Source organism: Gambusia affinis, linkage group LG06 (assembly GCF_019740435.1).
Source record: "Gambusia affinis linkage group LG06, SWU_Gaff_1.0, whole genome shotgun sequence".
In the NCBI taxonomy this organism is placed as follows: domain Eukaryota; kingdom Metazoa; phylum Chordata; class Actinopteri; order Cyprinodontiformes; family Poeciliidae; genus Gambusia; species Gambusia affinis.
The window spans coordinates 2951668-2978708 of record NC_057873.1 but is presented as its reverse complement, the minus strand read 5'-3'; the positions used below and the strand labels follow the sequence as shown (position 1 = coordinate 2978708).

The following is a 27041-nucleotide window of genomic DNA, read 5'->3' as shown; positions in this document are numbered from 1 at the left end:
CTCTCTGTGTCTCTGTCTCTCTGTCTGTCTGTCTGTCTCTCTCTGTGTCTCTGTCTCTCTGTCTGTCTGTCTGTCTCTCTCTGTGTCTCTCTCTCTGTCTGTCTGTCTCTCTCTGTGTCTCTCTGTCTGTCTGTCTGTCTGTCTGTCTGTGTCTCTCTGTCTGTCTCTCTGTCTGTCTGTCTGTCTCTCTCTCTGTGTGTCTGTCTGTCTCTCTGTGTCTCTCTGTCTGTCTGTCTGTCTGTCTGTCTCTCTCTGTGTCTCTCTCTCTGTCTGTCTGTCTGTCTCTCTCTGTGTCTCTCTGTCTGTCTCTCTCTCTCTGTGTCTCTCTGTCTGTCTGTCTGTCTCTCTGTCTGTCTGTCTGTCTGTCTGTCTGTCTGTCTGTCTGTCTGTGTCTCTCTGTCTGTCTGTCTCTCTCTCTCTGTGTCTCTCTGTCTGTCTGTCTGTCTCTCTGTCTGTCTGTCTGTCTGTCTGTCTGTCTGTCTGTCTGTGTCTCTCTGTCTGTCTGTCTCTCTCTCTGTGTCTCTCTGTCTGTCTGTCTGTCTGTCTGTCTGTCTGTGTCTCTCTGTCTGTCTGTCTCTCTCTCTGTGTGTCTCTCTCTGTCTGTCTCTCTCTGTGTCTCTCTGTCTGTCTGTCTGTCTGTCTGTCTGTCTGTCTGTCTGTCTGTCTCTCTCTCTGTCTGTCTCTCTCTCTGTGTCTCTCTGTCTGTCTGCGTCTCCGCTTCATGCAGCGCCGCCATCAGCTTACAAGGAAAAATCCTAGGACAATAATGTTTTCCTTCTTTACTGGGTTCTGCTTCCTTCTGACTAAGTGATGGCTCTGAGTGTTGAGTCAGAACAGACTTAAGTTGAAACGGCATAATGTGTTTAGATATTGCCAGGAAAACCAACTTGCCAACTTACTGATGCAGAGAATTTCAAAGTGGAGCTTGATCACAGATAAATTGTGCTGTGATCTTTTTATGTTTTTTTTCTATTTTCTCAGTTTTTTCTGTATTTTTCTTATTGTTCTTCATTTTCTTCATTTTTTTACCCAGTTTTCTTTTTTCCTAATACTCTTTTTTTGTTTCCCTTTTCCCCCTTTATTTATTTTGCTCTGTTCTATTTTCCCCTTATTTCCCTTTTTCTTTCTTTCTCTCTTTCTTTTTTTAACCCTTTTTTATTTATTTTCTTCTTTTACCATTTTTTCTTGTGTTTCCTGACTTTTTTCTTTTTTCCAAACGTGGCTTCAACTAGATTAATAATCTTTGCAGAGTTTTGGAGTGAACCAGGTCTGTTTGGTTAATACTTCAGGTTTCAGCATATGGTGAATGTTCCAGTGTAACTTGGTTAGTTGTAATTTTATGTAGAGACGGTGACTTAAAACACTTTATCCATTAAAGGTGCAATTTTTCCTTTATTTATTGGTGCAGTATTATGGACTCTCTTATTTCCACATGTATTTAGCATGTAGAATAGCTCATTTCAACTTCATTTAACTTTTTATCTCTTTAATATGTACTTGATTTTTTTTGGTTTGATGTTTCTTTGTTAGGCTTCAGATTTTTCTCACTTTAGATTTTATTTTTCCAAAAACCCTAATAACTCCAGAAAATGCCAGTTTTCTGGAGCCTTTAACATTGTGTGCCTCAGTGGGGAGGTTTGGGGGAGCGTTTCCGTCTGTAGCTCTGCAGCCTTGAACCTGTGACATTTAAAGCGTGCAGCATATGTCTGCGCTCTCTGCAGCAGCAGATGCTTGTAAGAGTCGTCTGAGCCTGTTGCAGTCATCCTGACTTACTGACCCGGCATCACTGCTGCTTTAAACCAGGATTAGTTACATAACCAGGATTTATCCTTCTGTGAAACATGGATCACACACATCTCGTCCTTAAGACTCATGAGGCTGCCTGGTGACACCATTAGCTTCTCCGTCTCTCTTTTTTTTCCTTTTCTGCTTTTTTATTTCAGTTGTTAGAGGCAACTTTTGTTACAACTTGTTTGTACTTTCTTTTTAACCACTTGGAAGACTTAGTTCTAGCATTTTGTTTCTATTTCTTTACGATGATAGTGAACATAAACGCATCTTTTCAAATATCAGTTTGAGGAAAAAGCAAGAATTTTCTGGTTTCCATCACCTTGACGTTAAAGGTTGTAGAAAATCTTCCCTGTTTATTTGCTGCAGTTATTTAGATTACACAGTTATTGATCATTGATTATTTAGGCAAATCAACATCAAAACACACTTAACCATAGACAATATAAAGACAGAAACAACAACTTCCGCTCTAGTTCATTGCTTTTCTGCATGGTACTTAATTATGTGGCAATTTATGAAAATGCAATTGATTTAAGCTCATGTTCTCATTTAAACCTGCTAAGATGACTTCTATCCTTTTTATTATCTACATTTATACCTAACCCTAACCCCACCTGTTACATGTTTATCCCTAACCTGGGGGTCTGCAACCTGCGGCTCTTTGAACTTCCCACAATGACTCTTAATAGCTTTTGTTAAAAATTAAACAAAATCAGTCTGTTTTTAAATATACAGAAAACAGCAACTGGAGGTTTTCACAGCTTTTAATTATTTACACTGGATTTTCACAAAGAATGACACGTCTTTGTTTTTCCACCTGATAGTCCGGTAAACTTGGTTTGCTTTGGGACCAAAATAGGAACATTTATTACATTTCCAGCTGCTGCTTTTCACACTGTAGTTTGTCAAACGGACTAAACCATCTGAGAAACCTGGTTCCTTCCTCGGATGTGAGGGCACTGCACCAAGATCCAATGAAGGAAGTAACACAAAAACCTTTGAAAAGGACATTGAGCGCGACTTTCTTCTTGTAAATAAAAATGGAGTAGCGTCAGAGTGGTCGTAGGAGGGTTGTTTTTGTCTTTGGCTAAAGACCACAAGTCATTTCTTCTGCTAGAACTGGATTAGCTTGTTTATTTTCATTGTATTTACCCAGAATGCCCTGCACTATAGTCTGCTTCCTGCTTTGGGAGCGGTCTCCGGTCCAATTGGTATTATTTGACATTTGTGGCTCAAAAAAAGATTTATTTGGTTGTTTTCTGAGCAAAATGGCTCTTTTGGTTGCATAGATTGCAGGCCCCTGGTCTAACCCAACCTTAACCAAAACTTAATTCACATTCTTCCTCTAAACTGAACCCCTTACAAGTGAAGTAGGGGGCTACCACAGTAGCACCAACCTTTGGTCCCCGTAGACATTAAGGCCTTCAGGGAGTGGGTGAATGTATTGGGTGGTTGGCCCAATATGTTGCAAAAACAAGTACACACACACACACACACACTGACTTTTTGATGATGTCCCTTTGTTAGATTATAAACTCCATCCCACTCCATCCAAACTTCTCGCCTGCTTCACGTTGTTGTTTCTCCTTCATCCATTGTTTCAGAGTAGCGGAGGGTTCTGATGATTGATCTGTGCTTTAAGGGTCCGAGTTGTTCTGTGTTATAGAGGAAGTTTAGAGGACATTGGTATGTGTTCAATTGATAATATTTGGTTGGTTCCTAATGGATCGTTTTGTTCTTCTTCTTCTTGAGGGTCACAGACCAACCTGAGAGAATCAGCAGATCTCCGGTCACAAGGTGAGTGCAGTGAATCTTATCTGTCTTACAGATAATTGTTAAAATCTTCCTGTTTGAAATCGATTTGGGTAAAGTTGGTTTCCAGTTGAAAATCTAACAAGCTGCGTTTCCAATGCAAATGTGCTCAAACCTTTCGTCAGCATTGGCTAATTTTGAAGAAACACAATTTTTCTATTACAGTGTTTCCATTACACGAGTAAAGTAATTAAAATCACATGTGAATAAGTTGCAAAGTGAATGATGCATTGAAAAGCATCATCCACCAACTGCTTCCAGTTTTCTTCTCTGTGTTTTGCACCAGTTGTAACATCCGGTTGTTGATCATGTGACCCGTGATGCACATAAATTTGTTGCCACTGCAGTTTTGTAAAATAAACAAATTTCTATACGGCCAAGAAAAAAATCACCTCATTCTCATTCCTTCTTCTTCTTCCCTTTTTTGCTTCTTTTTTAAATTCTTTTTGCCAGTTTTTGCTTTTTTCCTATTTTCTTTGCTTTTGGCTATTTTCTCTTTTCCCCACATTTTTCATTCTCTACTTTTTTCTATTCTAGTCTTAATTGTTTTTGTAAGTTTTCACTTTTTTTAATCAAATCCCTTTTCTCCTGCTATCCTCCTTTTCTTTTTTTGTCCATTTCTTCTTTTCGTTTTTCTTCTTACCTTTTTCTGACATTTTCCAGTTTTCTTCTTGTTTCTCTGTCTTTGTAATTGAAGCATTCATTCCTGTGAGAAGCTGCTCACAGGAATACGGCAGGATTACTTCTGTTACATGTTTCCTGTGCATCTGGCTGGTAGTTTGTAGTTTATCTCACTGAAGCTCTCATTTGCTCCTCTCAGCCTCAGCCGCTCCAGCCCAGTCTCAGGGTAAAAGCAGCAGGTAAAACAGTGGCAGGTCATTGTAATCTATGCAGACTGTGAAGTAGAGTTTAGAAGGGTTTTAAAATGTGGTCGTTTTTTGTTTTTAGTGTTATTGTTGTGAATTTGCATTTATTTTATCTTGATGTTCTGATGGGTATAAACTGTGATTACATCACAGTCAAAGGTCACATTTGTCAATAAAGAACTTTCTTTTCAATTTTAAAGTGACAAATATGCAATACAATTTAACTGAGAAGCTATTTGATCTGTTATAGGGTAAAAATGTAAACAAACGGCAGCAATAGTTTTTAATAAGTTTACGCACACAATACTTTTTTAAAGCACCTTTTCATTTCCTTTCTTTCTCTTTAGCCATTTTTCTTTCCTTTCCAGATAAAGTCTTTTAAAACTTTAATTGAAAGTTTGGCATTTTTATATGAAAAATATACAGAAACAAATCAGCATTTGACAGCTTTTCCTGTCAAACAAGTTTGTTTTTCACTGAAGTTAAACAGGCCATGGAAAAAATAGGAAAGTCAAACAAAATCTGATGTTTTAACTGGAGTGTTTCTCTATTTGCTTTATCTTTATTATTTTATATTAAAGTGAACAATTATTAGTGTGTCTGCACACTCTTAAAAAGTCATAAATTTGTGTATTTAAAATTAAGAATTTAAAATGTTTTGAATACATTATTTTAAAATGTAAATTGGCTTTAATAATGTTACATTTTCAGATATTTTTATTACTTAAGTGACCCAATCCAGTTGAGGCTATCACTAACTTGTTGATAATATACCTTTGGTAGCTAGCTAGCCACTGTATGTGCTGTACAATGACTGCTGGAAAATATGTCCTGGAAAATAAGTGTTTTGTTTAGACTGACCATCCAGAAACCACTTGCTGCATTTTTGTTGACTGTGCTGGAGGCTCCACTTCTTCTTTTCAAACCTGTATGGTTGTATAATTGCGCATCTGTTTGAAGCCATTTTTAAGCTTATTTAGATTTAAAGTGACAGAGACCCTAAAACAGCTCAAAATAGGCGGAACTGAGCAGACTGAAATCTCATTATCTAGGAGTGATTTTGTGCAAAAACATGTTTTGTTTAGAGCTATCTTAACATGTTCAAGGAAGAATAAAAAGCCACCATTAAATTTAAGATGACCTCCATAGGAAGGTGGACAATCTGATTTTAATTTTTTTATCCTCTCTCTTCCCATTTTTTTCGACCACACATTCTTTCCCATCTCTTTAAATTTCATTCCCCCCTACTAGTCGCCATCTATCTGGGCATCAAAAAGCGGCCGAGCCCCGGACCCCCCGATGCGGATGGGATGTGAGGGTCCGGAGCCCCCAGGACCCGGCCGAGGTGGTTCTGGCCCTGCGGGAGGCGGCGCAGGGCTGCGGCTGCCAGGTCCACCTGGCCGGCCCGTTCCTCCTGTCCTGCACCCACGGCGCGGCCGGCGCCCGCGTGGCCTTTGAGGCCGAGGTCTGCCAGCTGCCCAACGGGCCAGGTCAGAGCGGCGTGAAGTTCAGGCGCCTGTGGGGGGCGCCGTTGGCCTTCAGAGACATCGCCGCCAAGGTGTCGAAGGAGCTGGAGCTCCGAGGTGAGGCGGGTAGGTGACAGACTGACACCTCCAGAAAAACACCCGCAGCTCCCAGACTCCTCCCACTCACAGCCGGACGGACTGAAGATGGCCCTTTGACCTCCGACCCCCGCTGACCTCACACATACACAGCTTGAGGCCATACAGTTGGACTTTCTTTTTTGCTCAGATTTAACTTCAGGTTGCTGAGAATGACGGAAAACGTCTTGTTGACATTGTTTCTGTCGCTTGTCATCATTCCTTTTGAAAGAGCTGCTATTTAAATGTTTTTTTTAATTATTTTTCTGTGTAATAAGTTCTTTTTTTTGCTTAGTGCTTTTAAAATAGGAGGAAATTGACGACTTTTGTCAATATTGGAAGCAGATGTCACAGAGGAAACCTCCGGCCACTAGGGGGAGACATGCAGAAATGCAGGGACTGCCAACTGACTAAATGGAGCGTAGTTACGTTTCCTCTGTCTGGATACCTGCTGAAAAGTTTGCTCCACCATTTTGTTATGGTAAAAAGTAAGTACACCCTCCTGCAGCTATAACGTTTACCATATAAGGACATAATGACATTATTTTGGACTTTCAATTTGTCATTATTTATTCAACAAATATGAAGCCAAGATGAAAAAAAAGGGAGTGTCGTGGAAAAACTAAGAACACCCTGTGATTTATTAACCTGTAGGGCCTCCTTTGGCAACACTTTGTAGTAGATAGTCTGGTAGACTCAGTTCTTTATAGTTGATTAAATGACTAATCCAACCCACATCATGATCCCTCCACCAACGTGCTTGGCAGTATGTATTAAAGCATGTATGTGTGGTTTTCTCTAAATATTTCTTCTTTCAGGTGAAACATTTTTACGTTTTAACAATTAAATCTTTACATTTTTCTACTACATTTTGGAGATTTTTTTTTTTTTATGTCTGCATCGACTGCAGTTTTTTGGCAGATCACCAATCTTTAAAAAGCCTCAATTTGACTTCAGATTTTGCCTCTACCAATTTTGTTTACCTGAAAAGTTACTAAAGATAGTGGCAAAGTTGGAAGCAACAGCTGGGGTTTTTCAGACCTTTGCAGAAGTAGATAAAATGTAAGTATTCATAAAAATTGGCAGCCATCTTAAATATTATGAATGTTTAACTCTCAGTTGGGTGTGCAAAGGCAGAACATGTTTTTCACACTGATCTGGATCAGTTAATCTATGAAATTTGGTAACTTCCCCTTTAATTGCAAGGGAGCTTTTAGTTTTTTCACACAAATCTTTCCATTGGGGTTTCATTTAGTTTGATATGTGAGGTTTGATGCAAATATTTTTTTAATCTAGTAAAGATCAAATCACTTTATTTTGTCCTGTTTCTTAAAACTCTGGAATTAAAGGAGGGTGTACTTTCTTTTTACCATAGTTGGGAAGTGAGCAAAACTGCCAAATAAAAAAAAATAAAAAATAATAAAATAAATTGAGCTCCTTCCCAACAATAAGCTTCAGTCAATGATGGACCTGGTTTTTTACATCATTATTATTATTATTTACTTTTACGGCACCAATATAAGTCAGCATGGAAATAATAAACATAATTTGGTTTACTTTGTGTTATGTTGTAAAAACTAAAGAAAATAAATTCCTTCATTAATCTTTTAAAAAATCCAACAGCTTTTTATTCCAACTGCAAAACTAAACTCTCCCACGTCGACGTTAAACTGGTTCAGAACAAAACGGAGCAGTTGGTGCTTCCCTCACTTTGTTCGGTGTCCAGACTGTCTGGTTGTTGATGTTTAGAGAAGAAAAGCGCCACAAAGCCAAGGATTGCATGATTTAGACCCAACTGGACTTGATCTACGTCATCCGGTTACGTTTTGATATTTCTGGAATCTTTAAATAGATTTAGCACTTTTTTTTCTTGGACTGAACCTTCGCCTTTACATGCAACAACTGCGACTCTTGGCAAAAATGTTGAATCATGACACATTGAGAATATTTTGCAACGTAACAAAAAAACATCTGATATGACCAGAGGTCGGCAGAGTACACAAAAATTTTACTCCAGTAACAGGAGTTACTAAAAATAAAACACTAAACTGTTTTATTTAGTGGAAGCTAAAAAGCTAAAAAGCATTAGCTTTTTTCAGGAAGCTAATGGTTCCACTAAATAAAATGCTATTTAGTGTTAGCTATTTAGCGTTAGCTTCCACTAAGTAAAGTGCTCTACCAACATTTTACTTAGTGGAAGCTAACACTAAATACCTATACTAACATGCAGTGGAAGCTAATGCTAAATTGTTACTCCAAATTTTACCCAAACTAATGCCACTCAAGTAAAAAACAGAAAGTGCGGTACAGTAAAACTTCCGTTCAAATTATTTTTTCCCCAAAAAAGTTACTCAAATGAAATATAACTGAGTAAATTTATGTGTAGGACAGTTGGTTATAATTAATGGTTTTTCTTAATCTGCTCTTTTTTTTTTTTTCTCCCTGGGAAAATGAAACCATTTTCCATTAATTATAAGGTCATTCACGTTTTTTCATTTTGCAAACATACTTGGGATTTTTTTAATAGATTATTAAACATCCACCATGAGATGTGCTTCCATCATTTTTGCCAAGAGTTGTAAATCTCAGTTGTTTCTCAGCACTACTGGTACGACTGCTCCCCCATTGGATTAAAGTTACAGACTGTTAACCAATCAGATTCCTGATTCAAAATGCCAATCTCAAACATCCAAGTCCCTGGCATCACTTTGATGTAACATTTAAGATATAACAAATTCTCCATTTTGTTCTATTTTAGGTACTTTGTTGCTCTTCTCTAAGAAAATCTACCGATGTTTGTAGAGTTTTCTGATTACTGGTTTCCGTCAGCGTCTGAAAATGTTAAGCTGTGATTTAGAGGCTAGTTGTTCGACTTTCTGTTTGTTTATTGCTCTGCCTCATCGCCCCAAAATGTTCTCAGACTAATCCATGCTTCAAGACCCCTGATTACTTAAATACAACATACCGCCGGCTGAGACACCAGAAACGACCGACTTGCAGTCCTGCATGTCTCCTAGGATATAATGTGTGACACAAAATAAAAACCTTCAACCTCTGACATACTTTTATTCTTTTTTCTTTATGCACATTTGGAGAAGATGCATAAACTTTGTTTTCCTCCCCGTGTAACATTAAATCAGAATAAATAATGATAATTTGGGAAATCATGCAAAGACAGACAAGAGAGTATAATTTTAGGCAGAAGCTCATTGTCAAATTTAAATTAACACACCAGGAAGAGGATGATAGCTCTCCACAAGTCTGGTTCATTCTTGTACACATAATGTAAGCAGTTTTGCTAATGCTAAAGCTCTTTAACATTGCATTTAGCAGAAGCTAATGCTAACCGATATACCAGCATGGTTTTTTTGCGGAAGGTTTTATAACATGATATACCAAAACGGTATTTAGTGGAAGGTAATGCTAAAGTGCTATAATAACATGGTATTTAGCAGGAGCTAATGCGCTATCCCGACATGGAATTTAGTGGAAGCTAATGCTAATGCACTATACCAGCACAGTATGTAGCAGAAGCTAACTCTAAAGCACTTTGCCAGTGAAATATTTAGTGGAAGAGCATTTCACAAACTAATGGTGAAGCACTATACCAACTTTAGCTTGTATTTAATACAAAAGCGGTAGACTAACACAATATTTAGTGGTAGCTAAAGTGCTCTACCAATGCACTATTTTGTGGAAGCTAATGCTAAGGCACTAGTGTATTAGCAGAAGCTAACGCTAAAGCATTTTACCAACATGGTATTTAGTGGAAGTTAATGTTAAGGCATTTTACTAATATGGTACTTAGAGGAAGTTAAACTAAAGTGCTGTACCTTAGCTGAAGATAACGCTAAAGCGCCTTGACCTAAAACAGGAGAATTTGTCTTTACGTCAGACAATAGGTTGAAAAAAGATTGTGTCTGTTTTTACAGCAGTATACACAAATTTCAACTGTATCTTTGGTTTCTATGAAGAAAAACAAAAACAGGATGAGTTGATTGTTACATGGGGCTTTGTTTAATTCTCCAGTTACATTTTACAACCAAAAATAAATAAATTGTACACACATAGCCACGACCAGACTATGCATAGGTTGATCCCAGGATGTTACGAAGGAGATGGGAAGATGATTTGAGTTAGAAGAAATTATTAGATGAATAGGGAGAAAAGGCAGAAAAAGTAAACAGAAGTAAGAAATGAAGGAGCAGAAGGAAAAGTGGAGTGTCTTTGGATGGAAGGAAGTCATCAGCAGGAAGTAGCCGTTTGGCCGAAACCAGTAAAATAACTTTACAACGAGGCTACATGTTCATTTCTTTTTTTATAAAATAGAAAAAAAAACAAACACAGACAGTCATTTCATCATGGGTTGTCTGTCCGCTTTACTTCTGAGCGGGGATCATGCCGTCGATGGACTCGCCCTTCTCCAGCTTCTTCTCCATCTCCACCATGAGCTTCACGCCGTCGACCACCAGCTGCACCTGCTCCACCTCGGAGGAGCCCAGTCGGTCGGCGTTGGAGATGTCGAACACGCCGCCCACTGAGGCTGTGTCCACACCGCCTGGAGGAGAAAACAGAAGAATGAGGCCTAGTCCAAACATCGCCTAGTCTTTTTAAATCTGGAGACTGCTCAACAATGACTAGCCTTGGTTTTAGCTCTCAAGTTAACGCTATAAATCTTAGAGTTAAAGATTATATCTAAATATATGCGTGATGTGTAAAAGAAAACGAACGCAGTGCTTTGCTACTAATTGTCAACACCATGACTAGATAACAAGGTCATGAAAAAGTTTGAACTAAAAACATTTGCAAATGGGGCGTGCTGTTGTGGCGTAGGGGACAGCGCGACCCACATTTGGAGGCCTTCAGTCCTTGATGCGGCGGTCGCGGGTTTGATTCCCGGACCCGGCCGACGTTTGCCGCATGTCTTTCCCCCTCTCTCTTCCCTTTTCCCGTCAGCCTACTTTCGAATAAGGGACACTAGAGCCCACAAAAGACCCCTGGCGGGAAAAACAAACAAAACATTTCCAAATAAGAGGAAACTAGCTATGTTAGCTTGACTTTGACAACCTTAACATGGAGATGTGCTGCAGAATTCACCGCTTTGGTTCACTTTAAAAAAAGGTGACCCATCTACCAACTGATAAGCAGGTTTGACATTAGCTAATCAGCCACCGCTGTGTTAGCTTAGCTAACAGCAGAGACAGCTAATCTACCACATCAATCACTTATTAATAATCGCAAAATAAACATCAAGCTTAAAAACATAAAACTGTAACGGACTGAATGTTCAGTTCTTGTGTTTTGGTGTTGAATCCTGATACATCAATGGCGTTGTTTCAGTTGCTGTGGCAACGGGTTTGACCACCTAAACCTCCAGGTTTGATTATCAGAATTTTCTGGATGAAAACAATAAGGTGTGTACATATAAAATAATATTTTCCACAGTTTAAGAAAAGTATTTATCCACAGCAACCTGCTGAATTACAGGACCGATTGTTGCTTTGAACATGCCGAACACATAGGGGGCAGTGTAGTGCAAAGCAAACATCTACGTCAGCCAATCAAAATCCTTCATGTTTAATCAGCCGATGTCGACAGGGAATCATAGTGGTCAGAAGTAACTTTTTGTTTTGAAGAGGAAGACAATCGGCAGAAGCAGTTTAGCTTAAATATTTACTAATTTACTGTATATGGCTGCAATATCTGAGACCATTTGTATTTCCACAAAAGACATATTAGTGATCAGAAATCACTTTTTATTTTTGTTCAACTTCAGGTTTAAAAACCCAAAGGACAATTAATTCATTAAGTACATAAAAAAGACAGTAAAATTAAGAGATAATAAAAGTTTTAAAAGTTATGGCCGATACAGTGTAGAAAGAGAACTGGCCATGTATTTTTCTTTCTTTTTGTTCTGCATTTGTTTCCCTCTCTACGCTTTTGGCGCAGAATACGTTTTTCGACGCTAATGTGTGGCAAAGTAGATAGTGAAAACACAACAGCGCCTCCTACGGTCAGAATATATACAGCAGTCATAGAATATGATGTAACCAGAGGTGGACAGAGTACCCAAGTAAGAGTAGAAATGCTTCATAATAAAATTACTGAAGTAAAAGTAAAAAGCACAGCGAAGTAAAGATGACGCTTTTTCTTTCCTTTCTTCTTTTTTTTAAAATAGCTACTCGTTACTATCCGCCTCTGGGTGTAACACCTGTTCTCCCGCCCAGCAGAATAAAGGAAGCGGTTGCCGCACCTGTGCCGCGTTTCTGCAGACGCAGCCTGGTCAGGATCTCCTCGAACTTGGCGTGCGTGCTGAGCTTGGGCAGCTTGACGTGCACGCCGCCGCGCAGGCCGGTGCCCAGGTTGGAGGGGCAGGTCAGGATGTAGCCCAGATGCTCGTTCCACATGAAGCCGTGGTTGTGCTTCTTGAAGATCTCCTCAATCTGACCAACATGAAGAGAAACTGAAGTAAGTTTACTACCTAAACATATACAGCTTGTTTCATTTTTATTAATCCATAAAATAAGTTCACTTTGCACAATGTGTACCCCATGTGTAATTGTAAAGTTACACAATAAAAGCTCAACAGCACTAATTTGGTTTATTTACCCTGAATAAATGTGGCTCTTCATTTCTCAATGTCATATTTTCACCATTTTATTCATACATTTGTAAATATTTACTTTGGTGAATTAAATAGTTATTTACCAAGCTAAATATTTAGTCTGAAAATGACATTCTTTGTTTAGAAATTAAATGTTTAATTTGGAAAATACATTCTGTTCTGAACTAATTATATAGTTTGAAAGCTAAATATTTATTTTTAAATCAATTACTTATTAAATGATAAATATGTAATGCATATTTAATATTTTTAAATATTAAATATTGATATTGAAATTAAATATTTATGTATTTAGCTTCCTAACTAAATATTTAATATTAATTATGGTTGGACTTTTTCCACATATTATTTGTTAATTATTTTACAAACAACAGAAAAAGCAGATTGTTTACATTCAAGCTGAATTACTTTAATGTTAAAGTGATGCTGTGGGAAATATTCTGATTTTCAGACGTTTATGATTTGAGAAAAGGAGGGACAAATGTTTGTGCCTCTCCACAAATAGATGCTGTTATTCCTGTAAATGTATCAAGACGTTTCTGTATTTTTCATCCACCCTGATGTGTAATTTCTATCTCTAAAGAGATATTTTGTAAAACAGTCTAGGACTGTAAAGCAGCTAATTTGGGATTAGCAATCTGGTTGTGGAGTCAGAAGTTATTCGGCTGGCAGTTTCTGGTCTAGGTGTAACTTTTTAATATTTTTTTTTTATATTAAATACATTGCTTAACAAGGAAAATGTTCTTCTGTTGTCAATAAATATCAAATATACGTATTAAAAAGCATCCAAAGTCCAATTAAAACTCAGTACAATAAAAGTCTGACTGCTGCAGCAAATCTGACGTATCTTAAGAAGTCAGTTGGATCAGTTTGTGTCTGTTTTTGAGCAGCTCTGAGGTTCATGAGGTGAGTTTCACCTTCTGCAGGCCGACGCAGAAGCGTCTGAAAACCTCCTTCATGTTGCCTCCCTTCTGCATGGAGATGACGCGCAGGTGGTCCTCCTCGTTCACCCAGACCAGGAAGGTCTTGTTGTCGTTGTGCCTGAAGAATAACAACATTATTCAAATCAAGGTGCAACAGAAAATAGTTGGAGCTTCAACTTTGGTGAGGCGATTCAGTCCAAGTGAAAAAAGAAGATGCAACAGAAATTTCTTATTTGGTGAACAAAGAGGATGTTTGGCTACTATAAAGATGTATGAGAGTAGTGGGGCTGAAACGATTAATCGGATCAATCGTGATTAATCGATTATTGACATAACTGTCAACTAATGTTAGTAATTGATTAATTGTTAACTGGAGTATACAGACTCAACATATATCCATTTACTGAGAGAACAACACATTTAATGCATTAGATGAACTGAAACTGTGCAAAAATACACACATTTTACATTTAAGATACAAAAACAACCATTTGTCTGTAAATATGTTCAACCCAGAACTTCTAGTTCAGATTCTGAAGTGATTATTTGGATTAATCGTGATTAATCGATTATTGAAATGATCCACTAATTTAGTAATCGATTGATCGTTAGCTGGAGTATACAGACTCAACAAAAGGGGATTTTCTGGAAGAACAACACAGTCAGAACTGCAATGAAGGCAAAATTGTGCAAAGTATTTGCAGAATGTGCCAATATTTCTATCCGACTAATCAATTAATCATTAGAATAATTGATAACTAAAACATACTCATCATTTGTTGAGCATACAGACTTAACAAAAAGATGATTTGCTGAAATAACAACACAGTCAGAGCTGTAATGAAACCAAAATTGTACAAAATGACTGCAAAATGTGGCAATATTTCAATCCAACTAATCACTTAATTGATAGAATAATTGATAACTAAAATAATGGTTATCTGCTCACCAGATGCCCCTGCCGTCGGGCCAGTCGCGGGCCATGCCGGCGCAGGTCAGCAGGGGGGACACTGGCTTGTCAAACAGGAAGTGATCAGCGATCAGCTGCTCCTGCTCGGCGTCGGTCATGCCGTTCAGGGGGTAGTACTTTCCTTTGAATTCGCCGTCCAGGGTGGACAGGGCTGCAGGGGGAACGGTGACAGAATATTCAAAGAGAGAAGGTGAAGGTGGGGATGTGAGTCAGTGTGAAGCTCACCCTCAATGCTCAGCTTCTCGATGCCTCTGCGCTCCCCACGGCTGTTGTGGGGCGGCAGGGTGAACCCCTTGATGCTGCGGCCGGTACGCACACGGCTGGACAGCACGTAGTTGGGGTCCAGGTCGTCTCCACCCTGATGGTGCAAAGAGGGGAGGCAATTTTCTTTTTTGCTTCAATCGTCATCATTTTTTAGGTTTCTGAAAAGTTTTTTATTCAAATTTTACTAAAAAATGGACAAAATGACGACATTTTGCTGAAGTGACTTCATTTAAAGAACTACTGAGAGGGTCTCCTTAACGTACTTTATAAATTATATTGTTTTCTATTGCTATAGTAGAAGCATAAATAGGGAAGACTAGAGGCCTCATTAGATATTATTATTTTTGCTCTTAAATATGTGATAAATATGTGATTTTTAAAGAGTTTAGGCCAAGATAACTTAATAAATGCTTAATAAAAACATGCTAACAATTCAAAAATGAAACTGCATTGAGCGTTTTGCAAAACTTTAAAAGTATAACTAAATAATTTGACATGTTAACATTTTTACATTTCATACTTTTCTTACAGTATTTTGTACCTATAACCTTTTTTCTCATCCCTACCATTTAATCACAATATATCGTAATTTATTAAAATCGTGTTAATGTCGTAATCATGTTCAGGGTTTAACATTTTGGTGAGCTAAAGAAATACATTTCTGTAAAAAAGCCAAACTATTAAAAGGTTGTGCACATTTATTTATAGATTGTAGATAAATATAGAAGCCTATCGAAAGCATAATTAAACATTTTTAATATTTAAGGTAAAATTGTGTTTTTATTCTGAACAATATGCTAAATTGGGCCAGTGTGAAGCAAAAATAATAATAATATTTTGAACTCAGGAATGAAACATCCACCAGGGGGCAGCACCTTTTTGTACCCAAATTGGTAACTTTTATACTTACAGATGATGGAAACATGATCTTATCATAAATTAAACAAATTACTAAAAAGCAATATGCATTGTGAACCAATTAAAATCAAAGACTGACTGTGGTAAGATACATTAAGGGTTGACAAAATGACGTCATATTTGAATGAAGGGCCCCATGACTGTGTCGCTGTTTGGACCTGGCCACCAAAATGGCTAAACCCAAGTCCTTACCTTCAGGTTCTCAAAGTTCAGGTCAGTCTTGTGCTTGTCGGTGGGCTTGTACCCGCCGTGACGGTCGGAGATGACAGGGTCCAGCAGCTCCTTGAAGACCTCGTAGGACTCCTCGTCTCCGGCGACGCAGCCCACGGTCATGATGAAGGGGTGACCTTACAGAAACGATACTGGAGAATTAGAAAAACCTCCTGGAACCATCTCTGAAGCTAATGATGGTTATTCAGATGTTTGCTTCAGTTAATCTAAGACTTTAACGTGAAATCTGCTGTTGTGTTTGTTTCTTTGCAGACGACTGCGTCCTTACCTGGGTTGTCAACACCAGTCTGGATGACGTCATCCACCGTGAAGCCACTAGGGGTGGATTTGCCCCTCAGCTTGGAATAGATGTCTTTGGTAAGTACCTGCAATAGATGTCACAAAATACCTCACTTACTCCGTTTCCTTTGTTGGAAGCTAGTTTTGTTTAAAGGCTAATCTTTGAGGCTAAATATGACGATGTACCTTGGCCATGTGGTTGTTGTGCAGAGAGAGGTCGGGGAACTCCTCATCCACGGAGAACTTCATCTTGTAGTCGTTGTGGCAGTTCTTCATGGCTGCCATTCTTACTTTGTCTGAGGAAGTGGAGAGGAGGTTTTAATTTCTAAGAATCTCATGTGCTGGGAAGCTCAGGCTTTGGTTACTCTGGTGATTAGAAGGAACGGTTGAAAAGTCTTCAAATATCAACATAAAATGGTCAGATTTTAAATATAGTCTGTCCAGGAAACAATGTGGATGCGTTTCCTTGAGTCCTGGAGTGAGACTGCATGCATGTCTCACCACCTGCCTCTTCCAGACAGGCTAGATTATAAATAGCACCACAACGATTAGTTTTCACTTTAAACAAAACCAACAACCAATTTTAAACCAATCATTTTTGAACACCTTTTTTCCAAATTTAACCTATCGAAGTAACTTTTCAGCAGGATATAGGAGCTTGTTTTAAGTAAACATTTTCTTAATACTGATGAACAAATTCCACTTCCATTGGCAGATTATTTTATTTCTAACATGGTAAAACTGTGTTGTTATAAGTGAAAGTGGAACTAGAACTTTTTCATCAATATTAAGAAGTAATTATTTACTTAAAACAAGCTCCTATCTTTTATTGAAAAGTTTCTTGTAAGTTAGTTTTCTCTTATTTCAAGTGATACAGATAATTGGTGTGGAGAAGAGACCAAAATTACTTGGTAATATTTTATGTTTTTGCAGTGCTCTGTTGACCTTCAAGCATTGCACATAGATTATTTAAATGCAAAGCTGCAGCTTGCGAGGTTGCAGCTGCAGAATCAATCAGTTAATAACCTGAACTACCAGTCTCTGTAAGGTCAGCTTGTGGAAGTGCATCAGACTCCTGAGACCCGGTACGCCAAAAGGTCAAAGCTTGCATGCCGCACAGATGCCTCCATACCTTCCAACGGCTAAATCGAGCTCCCTAAACTATTCAGAGATGAACCCTAGTGCTGTTCTGCAGGCGTCAGCAGCAGCTGATGGATAGCCACAACTGTTTGCATGACACTCTCCTATTGCACGGTTGACTTATGCAAAAAAGACTCAAGTCTTTCAACAGAAAAAAGTTTTAGAAATTAAGTAAATATAGTTTATTTCCATTTGTATTGTCTATTTTAGCAAGAAGCAAGGAATTTGTTTTGACCAGATGATTGCTGAAATCCTTGTAAACTTTCTGAATTTTCATTTAAAAATATCAGTTTGCTACTTTATTACCTGCTTAGGAGAAAAGAAAGAAGTAACAAATCCCGGGATCAGATCCTGTTCGCCCAATGTAGGGGTTGCCCAGCTCTGACAGCTGACGGACTAAAGCCTTTATACCCAGATCTCTGTAACTATTGGACGGCTGAGTCTGGGGTCCCCTCAGTCCATTGGTTGAAGCAGCTTTTGTGGGCATGGATGGGTTCCTAAAAGGCAAGAACAAACGTCACACAGAGCTGGAGAGCAGAGGCGAGGCAACAGCTGCGAGCGCCTGGTCCAACCTTTCACCCTCTGCCTCCTGGTTGCTGCTTAGAAATCAGCAAAGGGAAGACAATCGCATCAGATTCATGCAAAATGCATTCAGTTTAAGTGTCTTATGCTGTTATTTTTATTTTATGAACATAAACTAATGTTCTTTGCAGTATTTTAAACCAAGGATCAAAATTTTACTTTGATATTAACCCAAGATCCAAAAGTTTGGACATGTGGAGCGTTTACTCTGCTTGATGTCTTGGTTACTGGAACTCCGTCTTCATTTTAAGGAGTTAAAATAACTTTGATTACATAATCCTGATAGCAAGAACAGATTAGGTTTCAGTTCATGTACAACTCTGCTACTTGACATGTTCTGAATTCAGGTTTCTTGACTCTGTTCTACAAATGAAATGTGTTATGGTGCATAATGATAGCATGCTCAAGTTCAAAATATCTGGTAGATTACAGAAGGAAAAATTCTTCTTATTTAGTTCTCATCTACTCAACATTGGCAGAAATGTCAAAGTTTTAAAACCTTTTTATGAGTTTCAACAATTGTTTTCTTATAGTTTAAGAAAAAAGTTTGAATTTATTGGGAATTCCCGCTGTCATGCTTGATCCTTGTCAAGTCAGACTTTCAAAAATAAACTTTTATTCTGTGTTCTGACCAGAAATGAACAAATGAGGTACACAGAAAAATATAATACTGACATAAACAAACAGTGGCTTTAATTAATCTACATTGTTTTAGGAGTTGATACTCAGTAACCAAAACGCTGGAAACAATCATACAGGGAGCCTTTAGCATTAGCCTATGCTAACTACTATGTCTAGTGTTAGCAGAACTAATGTTTATTTATGTTGATTAGTGTTTTGGGATTAGTGTGACTAAGTTTTTAGTTAGCAGTGCCCACCACTGGTTTGAAAATCTTACCTTGACTCCTTCCAACATATTATTGTGGGCAACTAGCTAAACCTTTGTTGTGTCTGACTAATAAACCGTTTTCTAGAACACAATCATTTGAAACCAACTGGTGGCTGTGAATACTTCATCATATAATATATTAGTCTATAACTAATCATTTTATAGACTTTATCAACGTGACTGAAATCCCTACAGGTTGCAATATTTGGATTTTAAGACATCAAAAACTTAAATGTTTTTGTTGAATTTATCATAAATTTTTGTCTTAATTAAGTAAACAATGTTTACTTAAACATCGTTTAAGTAAACATTGTTTAAGTAAACATTGCAACTTATTATTAAAAAGCTCAAACTGTTTATTTTTACTTCCCACGTAAACAAAATCATTTAAACATGTTAAAGTCATATGTTATGCTGATGATATCTTACTTTATGTAGCAAAGCTAATTTCTTGCCTCATTCTAAGCATGGTAAAAACTTTATGGTAGAAGATTTCTAGTACATGTTTAAATACAGTTAATGTGCAGGAAAGATCATACATCCAAAAACAAAGGTATAATTTATATATATTTTTTTGCTCATTCATTCATTCTCAGTTTGTTGCATGAAATTAGCATATGTGTGTTGTGTTCAGGAGTGCAGGGATTCACACAGTCACACCTTCCTTTAGATTCTTTGCTCTAAATCAACGCTAGTCTCCAGTTTCACAGCTGTATCCTGACCATCCACAGACATGACTTTCCAAATTATTCTCCTTTTTCTGTATGTCACTGTATGAGGCTGGCTGTGTGAGCCCCAGTCTCCTATGAATGAATGTAGATTATCATAATAACTAATGGGGAGGAATGAGGGGGTATGCCCAGTTAGGGGTCAGCTCCACCTCATGTGCTTAGAGCCAGCTGTTAGTTTGAAACTTGAACCAGTCAAGTGTCCAACAGCAATTTGGCACAAAAAAGAGCTGCATGGAGTTGGGAACACCTTGTCGTCCAATTTTGTCAACATTGTTTGGTGAGTGTGTTAGGAAACTTTCCCAGAAAAGCATCACTACATCCAAAAAAAAAGAGAGAAACTTTTTAAAATAAAAGCATATTTAAGATCAAATGCAAAATGTTTCTCTGAAACTGCCAAATAACAAAAACAAGCCATGTATTTAAAACTCTGATTTTCTCTCTGCATTGCATGCTTTAACAGCCACGCCCTCTTAATAAAAGCTTAAAGGTCATACTGACAGACATGTGATATGCACTGCCCATTCAGACCAGTTAGCTCTGCAGCTCACTTACCTTTGTGGCACTGGTCCAGTATCCCAGTTTAGACTGTCACTCAATACCCCAGCACCAACCTCCTGTCTCCCCAAACACACACATACGCAACCCACCAATGCAGATCCAAAAAGGCCCAAAGCCCTGCAGCTGCCCCACAGAAACAAACTCTCAGGAACAGTTACATAAATCAGGGACATTATGTTAAGAGTTACCCAAATCTTTTCAGAATAAAATGCAAAACATCAACACAGATGAATATAGGAAGGCTGAAATCAGTTTATTGGTATAAATTAAACACTTCCTTGTTAGGCGAGTGAATTGAATGCATCGAGAATCTGTAGCATCTGTGGTTTATACATCAAATTAGTTCATAAACATTTCGTGTTTTACGAAGAAATTCCTGGACTGCAGTTTGAGTAACTTTGCAGGGGTCACCCTGTATTACATAAAACTGTTTTTGGTTGGTTGGTGTCGAGTCCGATGGCAGGTTCTCATTCACAGCGTCGGCCTCGGGGAGCAGTTGGAGGAAACATGAATTAACAAGTTCACACTCAAGTACTGCCAGGACCAACTGACAATTTTGGCTGCCAAGATAATTATCCAACACAGAAGGCCAATTTTCACACAGAACAGCAAGACGATGAATGAAAAACAGAATTTATAGGTCTTTCTTCCTACATCTTACACTCCGAGTGATCAATAGGGAACACTCTCCTTGGATTCCTAATCTTTGACCCCGGTTGACACTTTCAGACATGCAAGTCCGGATCCAGAGTAGCAAAAAATTATGCCAGCAGCTGGAGGAGTCTACAAATAGACTTAGGCATTTGTTAGACAACTGTGTGGACAAAAGTAGACGCAAACCTTCAAATGAATGGAAAGAACAAGACCCGATGTTTCATAGTTCTCAAAATAACATCCGCAATAAAAAAAACAGCAACCTGTGATGCAAACTATGTGGTAAAAGTAACGGGTTTTGGAAGGTCATTCTTTCAACAGCAGCAGCATATTTCTGGGTTGATATTCTCTTAGCCTCAAACTCAACAATTGTGTTGCAGCAGTTTCCCGTTTGCAGCAAGCTTGAGTCTTGACGCATGATGCATCCTAACCAGTCCTTTCATCAGGGGTTCATAGTTTGAATCTTCTTTCGTTTGTGGCCAAAATTAAAGCAAATATGAACAACATGTACTCATGTTAGCTTGTTTCAACTGATGATAATCTTAATCCTCATTTACACTGAGCTGTACGTCATGGGTTTGTACCTTCTGGTACACTGAAGTCCCTTCTTCACAGGTGTTTCTTTAACCAGTTCTTCCCTACTTGGCCCCAGCCAGATTTGTCTCTGTTACCAAATCGTGCTCGGTCCTTCCACATTTATTGGCCCAGCTTGTGTGAGCTGGGCCAATAAACCGGGTAATGCAAGCAAGCAATTTGATTGGCAGCAGACTGCATTCATTGATTGGCCAATGTTTTACGTCTCTGGATGAGCAAATGCAGTGTACAGTGTGAACCAGAGGGGCAACCTGCTACAAACAATTTAGAAATACCGGCCGCCCCAGAGCAGAATATTACATCAATGGAACGTTGACCACAGTTCCTGCAGATTCCCAGCCTGGCCATGGTCCTGGTTCTGCCCGTGTTCACGCCCACATAGTAAGGAACACAATGCCGATGGACACACACAACTTGGATAGAGTGAGATTTGACAATGAAGAAGCGGCTTACTCATGGTCTGGTGCAGGGGTGGGCAATCCTGGTCCTCGAGGGCCAGTGTGCTGCAACTTTTAGATGTATCTCTACTTCAACACACCTGAGTCAAATAATGAGGTCATTAGCAGGACTCTGGAGAACCTGACTGCACTTGGGAAGTGATTCAGCTATTGGATTCAAGTGTGTTGGACCAGGGAGACATCTAAGAGTTACAGGACACCGGCCCTAGAGGACCAGGATTGCCCACCCCTGGTCTGGTGTATTCAGAATTGCACTTCCACCGCCAGTTGGACTCTTGCTGTGCAGGTGATATTAAATTCAAATGCTTAACGTGGCATCATATTAGTGCAATGACAAACGGGATGCACTAATATAACTTGCGTTTGTCACAAGTAGTGATATTTTTCCGTCATTCAAGCAATGGACCTTGTTGTGTGACGCCAACTACTCCACCCTAAATGTACCATACCGTTATAGTACCATACTGTCAGGTGGCAATGATGGTAGGAGTTTGTCCCACAATTATTGGGTTGCCGATTTGATCCTCACTCCATCCCTCTCGGTTGTTGTGTCCTTTGGGAAGGCACCTCGCCCTCCTTCCCTGCTGGTGAAGGTCAGAGGGACTGGTGGCACCAGTGCATGGCAACCTCACTTCTGACAGTGTGCACCGGGACAGCTGTGGCTACCTTCCATTCACTGCCAGCGTGTGAATTTGTACATGAATGGATAAATGACTGAATGTATTGTGAAGCTCTTTGGGGTCCTCTGGACTTGATACGTTACTGCACAAATACAGGACATTTACCATTTTATCACCACTTCACTATTATCCTAAGGACCTACAACTGAAAGGCACCTGGAATGGTGTGTTACAAGCAGTGATGTCAGTAACGCGTTAATTTGTAACGCGTTACTGACGTCGGGCCACTTTTTTCAGTAACGAGTAATCTAACGCGTTGCTATTTCAAATCGAGTAGTCAGACTACAGTTACTTATCAAAATCACTGTGCGTTACTATCTTCTTTTGTTATTTACCGTAATCGTATTTCCTCTACTCGTCTTGTCGAGTGACCGACGTCTCTATGCAACAGAAATGTAAACAATGGAGGGAGATGCGCATTTTGTTGGTGGAAAAACTGGAGCTATTTTCAGTTTCTGTCGCCAAGTCCGATTATTACAAGCGGCTTTGGGCTTCATTTTTTTTAAGTCGCTTGCAAATTTAATGAGTGGCGGGTTGCGCCTTTTTGGGCTCGTTTTTGAACGTGAAGTTGCTCATTTGGGCTTTGGAATAAGCAGAGACTCATAATAAATCCCAGAATTTGTCCGTCATTAAGGTAGTTTTACTCAGTCTCTCCCTGTCCATCATTTCCCGGATGATCCGTCCCGCTGTGTCTTTGTTAATGTCAAGTTAAGGAATGACGTCGAGCTTCGCGTTGCGCTCCAGAAAACGGCAAACAACGAGACCAATATGAACAGCGCAATAAACGTAAAAACAGCCACGAATGAACGTGTCCATAGTTGCCAATAATTATAATGGAAACTTAACGCCATTATAATTATTAATATTACGATAAGTGTCACAAATCTGTGCAACCATCTGAGTTGTGGAGCTGCAGGAGGAGATCTGGGCGCTGAGCTTTAAGACCAAACGCAGGGCCGTAACACAGAACCTGGAGGCTGGGGGGATTTAGGGGGGGGGGCTTTAAAATCCTTCATAGAGTTTTCCAGACAACAGTGGACCACACAAATTACTCACGCTTTTTATTTTTTTTGTGCTGTATTTTCTACAATCTCCTCTTCAGTTCAACCTTATCAGTGTAGACACATTGTTGATGTTACCATTATAAAATAGCTGATAATAAAGTATTGGCAAAGATCAATGTTATTTTCACAGGAGGTGGAGCGTTGTTGTTAGCAGCTGCTGAAAGTAACTAAAAAGTTACTTTTAATGTAACTTAGTTACTTTCCAAATCAAGTAATCAGTAATATAACTAAGTTACTTTTTCAAGGAGTAATCAGTAGTCCGATTGAAGTTACTTTTTCAAAGTAACTATGCCAACACTGGTTACAAGTTGGTTGTATAGAGTGCTTTTATGATAAAAACAGACAAAATAACTTACCAAACCATACTGACCCATACTGGTCAGTGGAAATGAGGCATTAGAGTCTGTTTTTCTTGAGACAAGGCACCAAACCTTCCCAACATGGGTAAAGCTGTAACCCTTCTTAGATTGTCACTGAATTAATTTTAATTGCCTATTAGTCAGTCCAGTAAGTGCAGTCAAGCAATAATTTATTCAAAGAGAAACTACCAGTTGTAGTCATTATGAACACTAGCCAGAAACGAATAGGCTTTGGCCTTATAAGGCAGAAGACAACCTACAACCTTTAACATTATTTAATGCTTGATATATGAACAGAAACATTCAATATTAAAACCCCTGGAACTTTTTTTCATTTGGTCAAATTTCAACTATAGGTTTCAACAGGTTTTAATTGGATTTAATGTGACGGTAATCCAAACTAGCAAATAATTGTGAAGAGATAAAAAAAAAAAAAAAGTGAAATTTGATTAGGCCACTCCAGCTTTCTATACTCTGATCTAAGACATCCCATTTTACCTCTGTCTGATTGACGGTACATTGTCTTGCTGGAAGGTGAGCCTCTGGTCCAACTTTTCACAGGTTTTCTACTTGTGAATGTCCATTCTTTCTCAAACTGTAGGCAGTTTGAATGGCTTTCTTGCCACTTTTCCATAGAGGCCAGATTTATGGAGTGCATGACTAATAGTTGTTCTATATGGCCAACTATCACAATGAGGGACAGGTCCTTTGGATGAAAATAATAATTATGCTTCATGTCTTCAGCAATTATGCAACTGATGACTCCTTTCTAAGCACTTAAGCTCTGGATTAACAAGTTCATAGTTGTTGCGTGATAATTTAGAGTTCTTGTGACGCTGACAGTGGGGTGCTCATGATGAAACCTGAGCTGGTCCTGAGGGTCACTAAGGGGATCTCTGCGGCAAACCGTGGACTTCTATCTTTAGTGTTGCCTGTCCAGGTCCTCCAAAGGCAGCTCTTCCGATTGAATTGCATTGACTCAGCGGTCATTTCATGACCCCCCCTTCCTTCCTCTAACTCTCCATTTATTTCTAATTTCTAATCAGATTCATATCTTTTGAGTTTTGTTGTGAAACAAGTGATACAGCTAAGAAAAGGCAGGAGGTTGGACTCAGATCACTGGGGTGATGGTCACTAAAAGGTCTAAAGAATATATATCTTGTATTATATTTGGGGATTATATTCCTTTCATGTTCATCTTCGTTAAGATCTCATGTTACATAACCTTAACGCTGTTGTGAAGAACATTACTACCAGGAGACTTTCACAGCCATGTTGGTAGGATAGCTGAAGAAGTGGCTGAAGTATCTCAGCACAGCTGCTTAATGAATCTGTTCTTAAAGGGTGGCCCTGCGATGAATTAGGGTTTACCCTGCCAGTTGGAAAGGCCTGTCACCCCTGTGAAACTAAATAGGACAAAGAAGACTGTGATGGAATATAACTTTGGGGGAATGTAGACAGCTGCTCTTGCTTTTTGTTTTCTATTTGCACATCATTGTAAAACTGATCTAAATGCTGCTAACCACAGGCTCTGAATTTAATAAAAAATATTTTGGTAAAAGATATCAGGAAATTGGTATGTTACTATATTTGCAGATGACATTAGTCTTTATTTTTAAGAAGTGTTGTGCACAAGTAAATTCTCCTAATGTGGCCTGTTTGACCTGATAAATTACCTGGTATATTTATGGGCTTAATCTGATGTTTTAAACTCCAGTCCTCAAGGGCCGCTGTCCGGTAGGTTTTAGATGTGCAACAGCTACAAAACACTGGAATGAAATGTCTTAATTACCTCTTCCTTGTGTAGATAAATTCTCCAAAGCCTTAATGATCTAATTATTCTGTTCAGGTGCAGCAGAGGCACATCTAAAGGTTGCAGGACACCGGGCCTTGAGGACTGGAGCTTGACACTCCTGCTGTAGGATTAGCAGGAGAAATTAGACTTTTAATTTCAGTAATGCATAGTAAAATAATACAAATTACAGTATGATGCAAATCAGCAACAGTTTTCCATACCACCAGTTAAACAGATCTTTACATTGCAAAGTGGAAACCATGATCTGCTTGTTCTAGCCTACAATTAAAATTAATTATTACATATTATCAATATTAATTCCCTGGCAGGAGTAAGACGTCAGCGATTCAATTTGTGTGATCCTAAACCAAATTTAAAGGAAGTTTGGTTCAGGAGGCTGATGCTAATACAGTTTGACAAACAAACAAACAAACAAACATTTTGGGTAAAGTTTTCAGTGATACCGGTTGATTGAAAAATATATGCAAATTAAAATTTGCTCAAATGAAAAACATCAGGTAGAACAAACATCTCATATTTTGTTGAAGACTTTTTTTTAAAATAAGAAGTTATTGTTTCTGAAAAAATAACCACCAAGCCCAAAATTTAAGAACCCTTAGCTCTATAATGAATTATACACCAAGTTTTTTAAATAACAGAAATGAACAGTAATTTGTTTTATTTAATTAATTATAGTACATTTATTTCATTGATAATTTAAATTTTACAATAAAATTGTCTTTATAGAAAGATTTTGTGTTCCCTATGGCAAAAAGTTTTCAGATTCTGCTCTAGTGTGACACCTAGTGTCCTACCAAAGAAATACATTGCCTGATTTTTTTTCAATGTAATATTGTTTTTTTTACTTTACTTTTTCTTTCTTTTTTTGCTTATCATTTGAACTTCATAGAAGATTTTCAGCTATGTGACACAAGACTGACGTCAGATATTTCTCTGTCATTGTTTCCATTTCTACCTTACGTCTATTTTTACACCAATGGGTGCTGGCCAGGACTGCAGTAACTTCTTTCAGTTGCTAAGCATCATGTTTCTTAATTAATTTGTACTTTTTAACACAATGCCCAATGAAAACCTTCAGTTGAAATGGCAAAATATTGCTTTTATTAATCAGCTTTAACTCTCTGTGCAGCTTAGTTTTTAGTTAATCTGAATCCAGTTATCATTTGTGTATTTTTAAGAAAAAGGAGCGCAGAGATAACTGACTGATTGTTATTTTTGGCTTTGAAGCTGCGATGT

The 27041-nt window shown here is 38.4% G+C and overlaps 2 protein-coding genes across 3 annotated transcripts in view; one reads left to right on the top strand and one right to left on the bottom strand.

The window, feature by feature from the left end:
• The window catches only part of mark4b (MAP/microtubule affinity-regulating kinase 4b), a 58589-nt gene extending 49461 nt beyond the window's left edge, over nt 1-9128 (top strand). The window contains exons 16-17 of one of the 2 annotated variants that reach the window (XM_044120063.1): nt 3544-3588; nt 5721-9128. In XM_044120063.1, coding sequence (XP_043975998.1) covers nt 3544-3588; nt 5721-6069 — 394 coding nt within the window. In that variant the 3' untranslated portion in view covers nt 6070-9128. The remainder of the gene's footprint in view (nt 1-3543; nt 3589-5720) is intronic. The other variant, XM_044120064.1, reaches the window with a different exon arrangement.
• A 936-nt stretch (nt 9129-10064) lies between these two features.
• ckmb (creatine kinase, muscle b) lies at nt 10065-17883 on the bottom strand. The gene is made up of 9 exons (XM_044120101.1): nt 17727-17883; nt 16467-16576; nt 16270-16366; nt 15963-16117; nt 14814-14946; nt 14568-14739; nt 13613-13736; nt 12324-12513; nt 10065-10628 (listed from the first exon to the last, which is right to left on the bottom strand). The coding sequence occupies exons 2-9, from the start codon at nt 16563-16565 to the stop codon at nt 10450-10452; spliced, it is 1149 nt and encodes a 382-aa protein (XP_043976036.1). The 5' UTR covers nt 16566-16576; nt 17727-17883; the 3' UTR covers nt 10065-10449.
• Nucleotides 17884-27041: the final 9158 nt, after the last annotated feature.

What these genes read in the sequence shown, in the direction of transcription:
- ckmb (XM_044120101.1), bottom strand. Translation starts at nt 16,565, where the DNA reads ATGGCAGCCATGAAGAACTGCCACAACGACTACAAGATGAAGTTCTCC. An exon ending in ACAACAACCACATGGCCAAG is followed by an intron (nt 16,367 to 16,466) that starts GTACATCGTCAT and finishes CATCTATTGCAG; the next exon opens with GTACTTACCAAAGACATCTA. An exon ending in GACTGGTGTTGACAACCCAG is followed by an intron (nt 16,118 to 16,269) that starts GTAAGGACGCAG and finishes CGTTTCTGTAAG; the next exon opens with GTCACCCCTTCATCATGACC.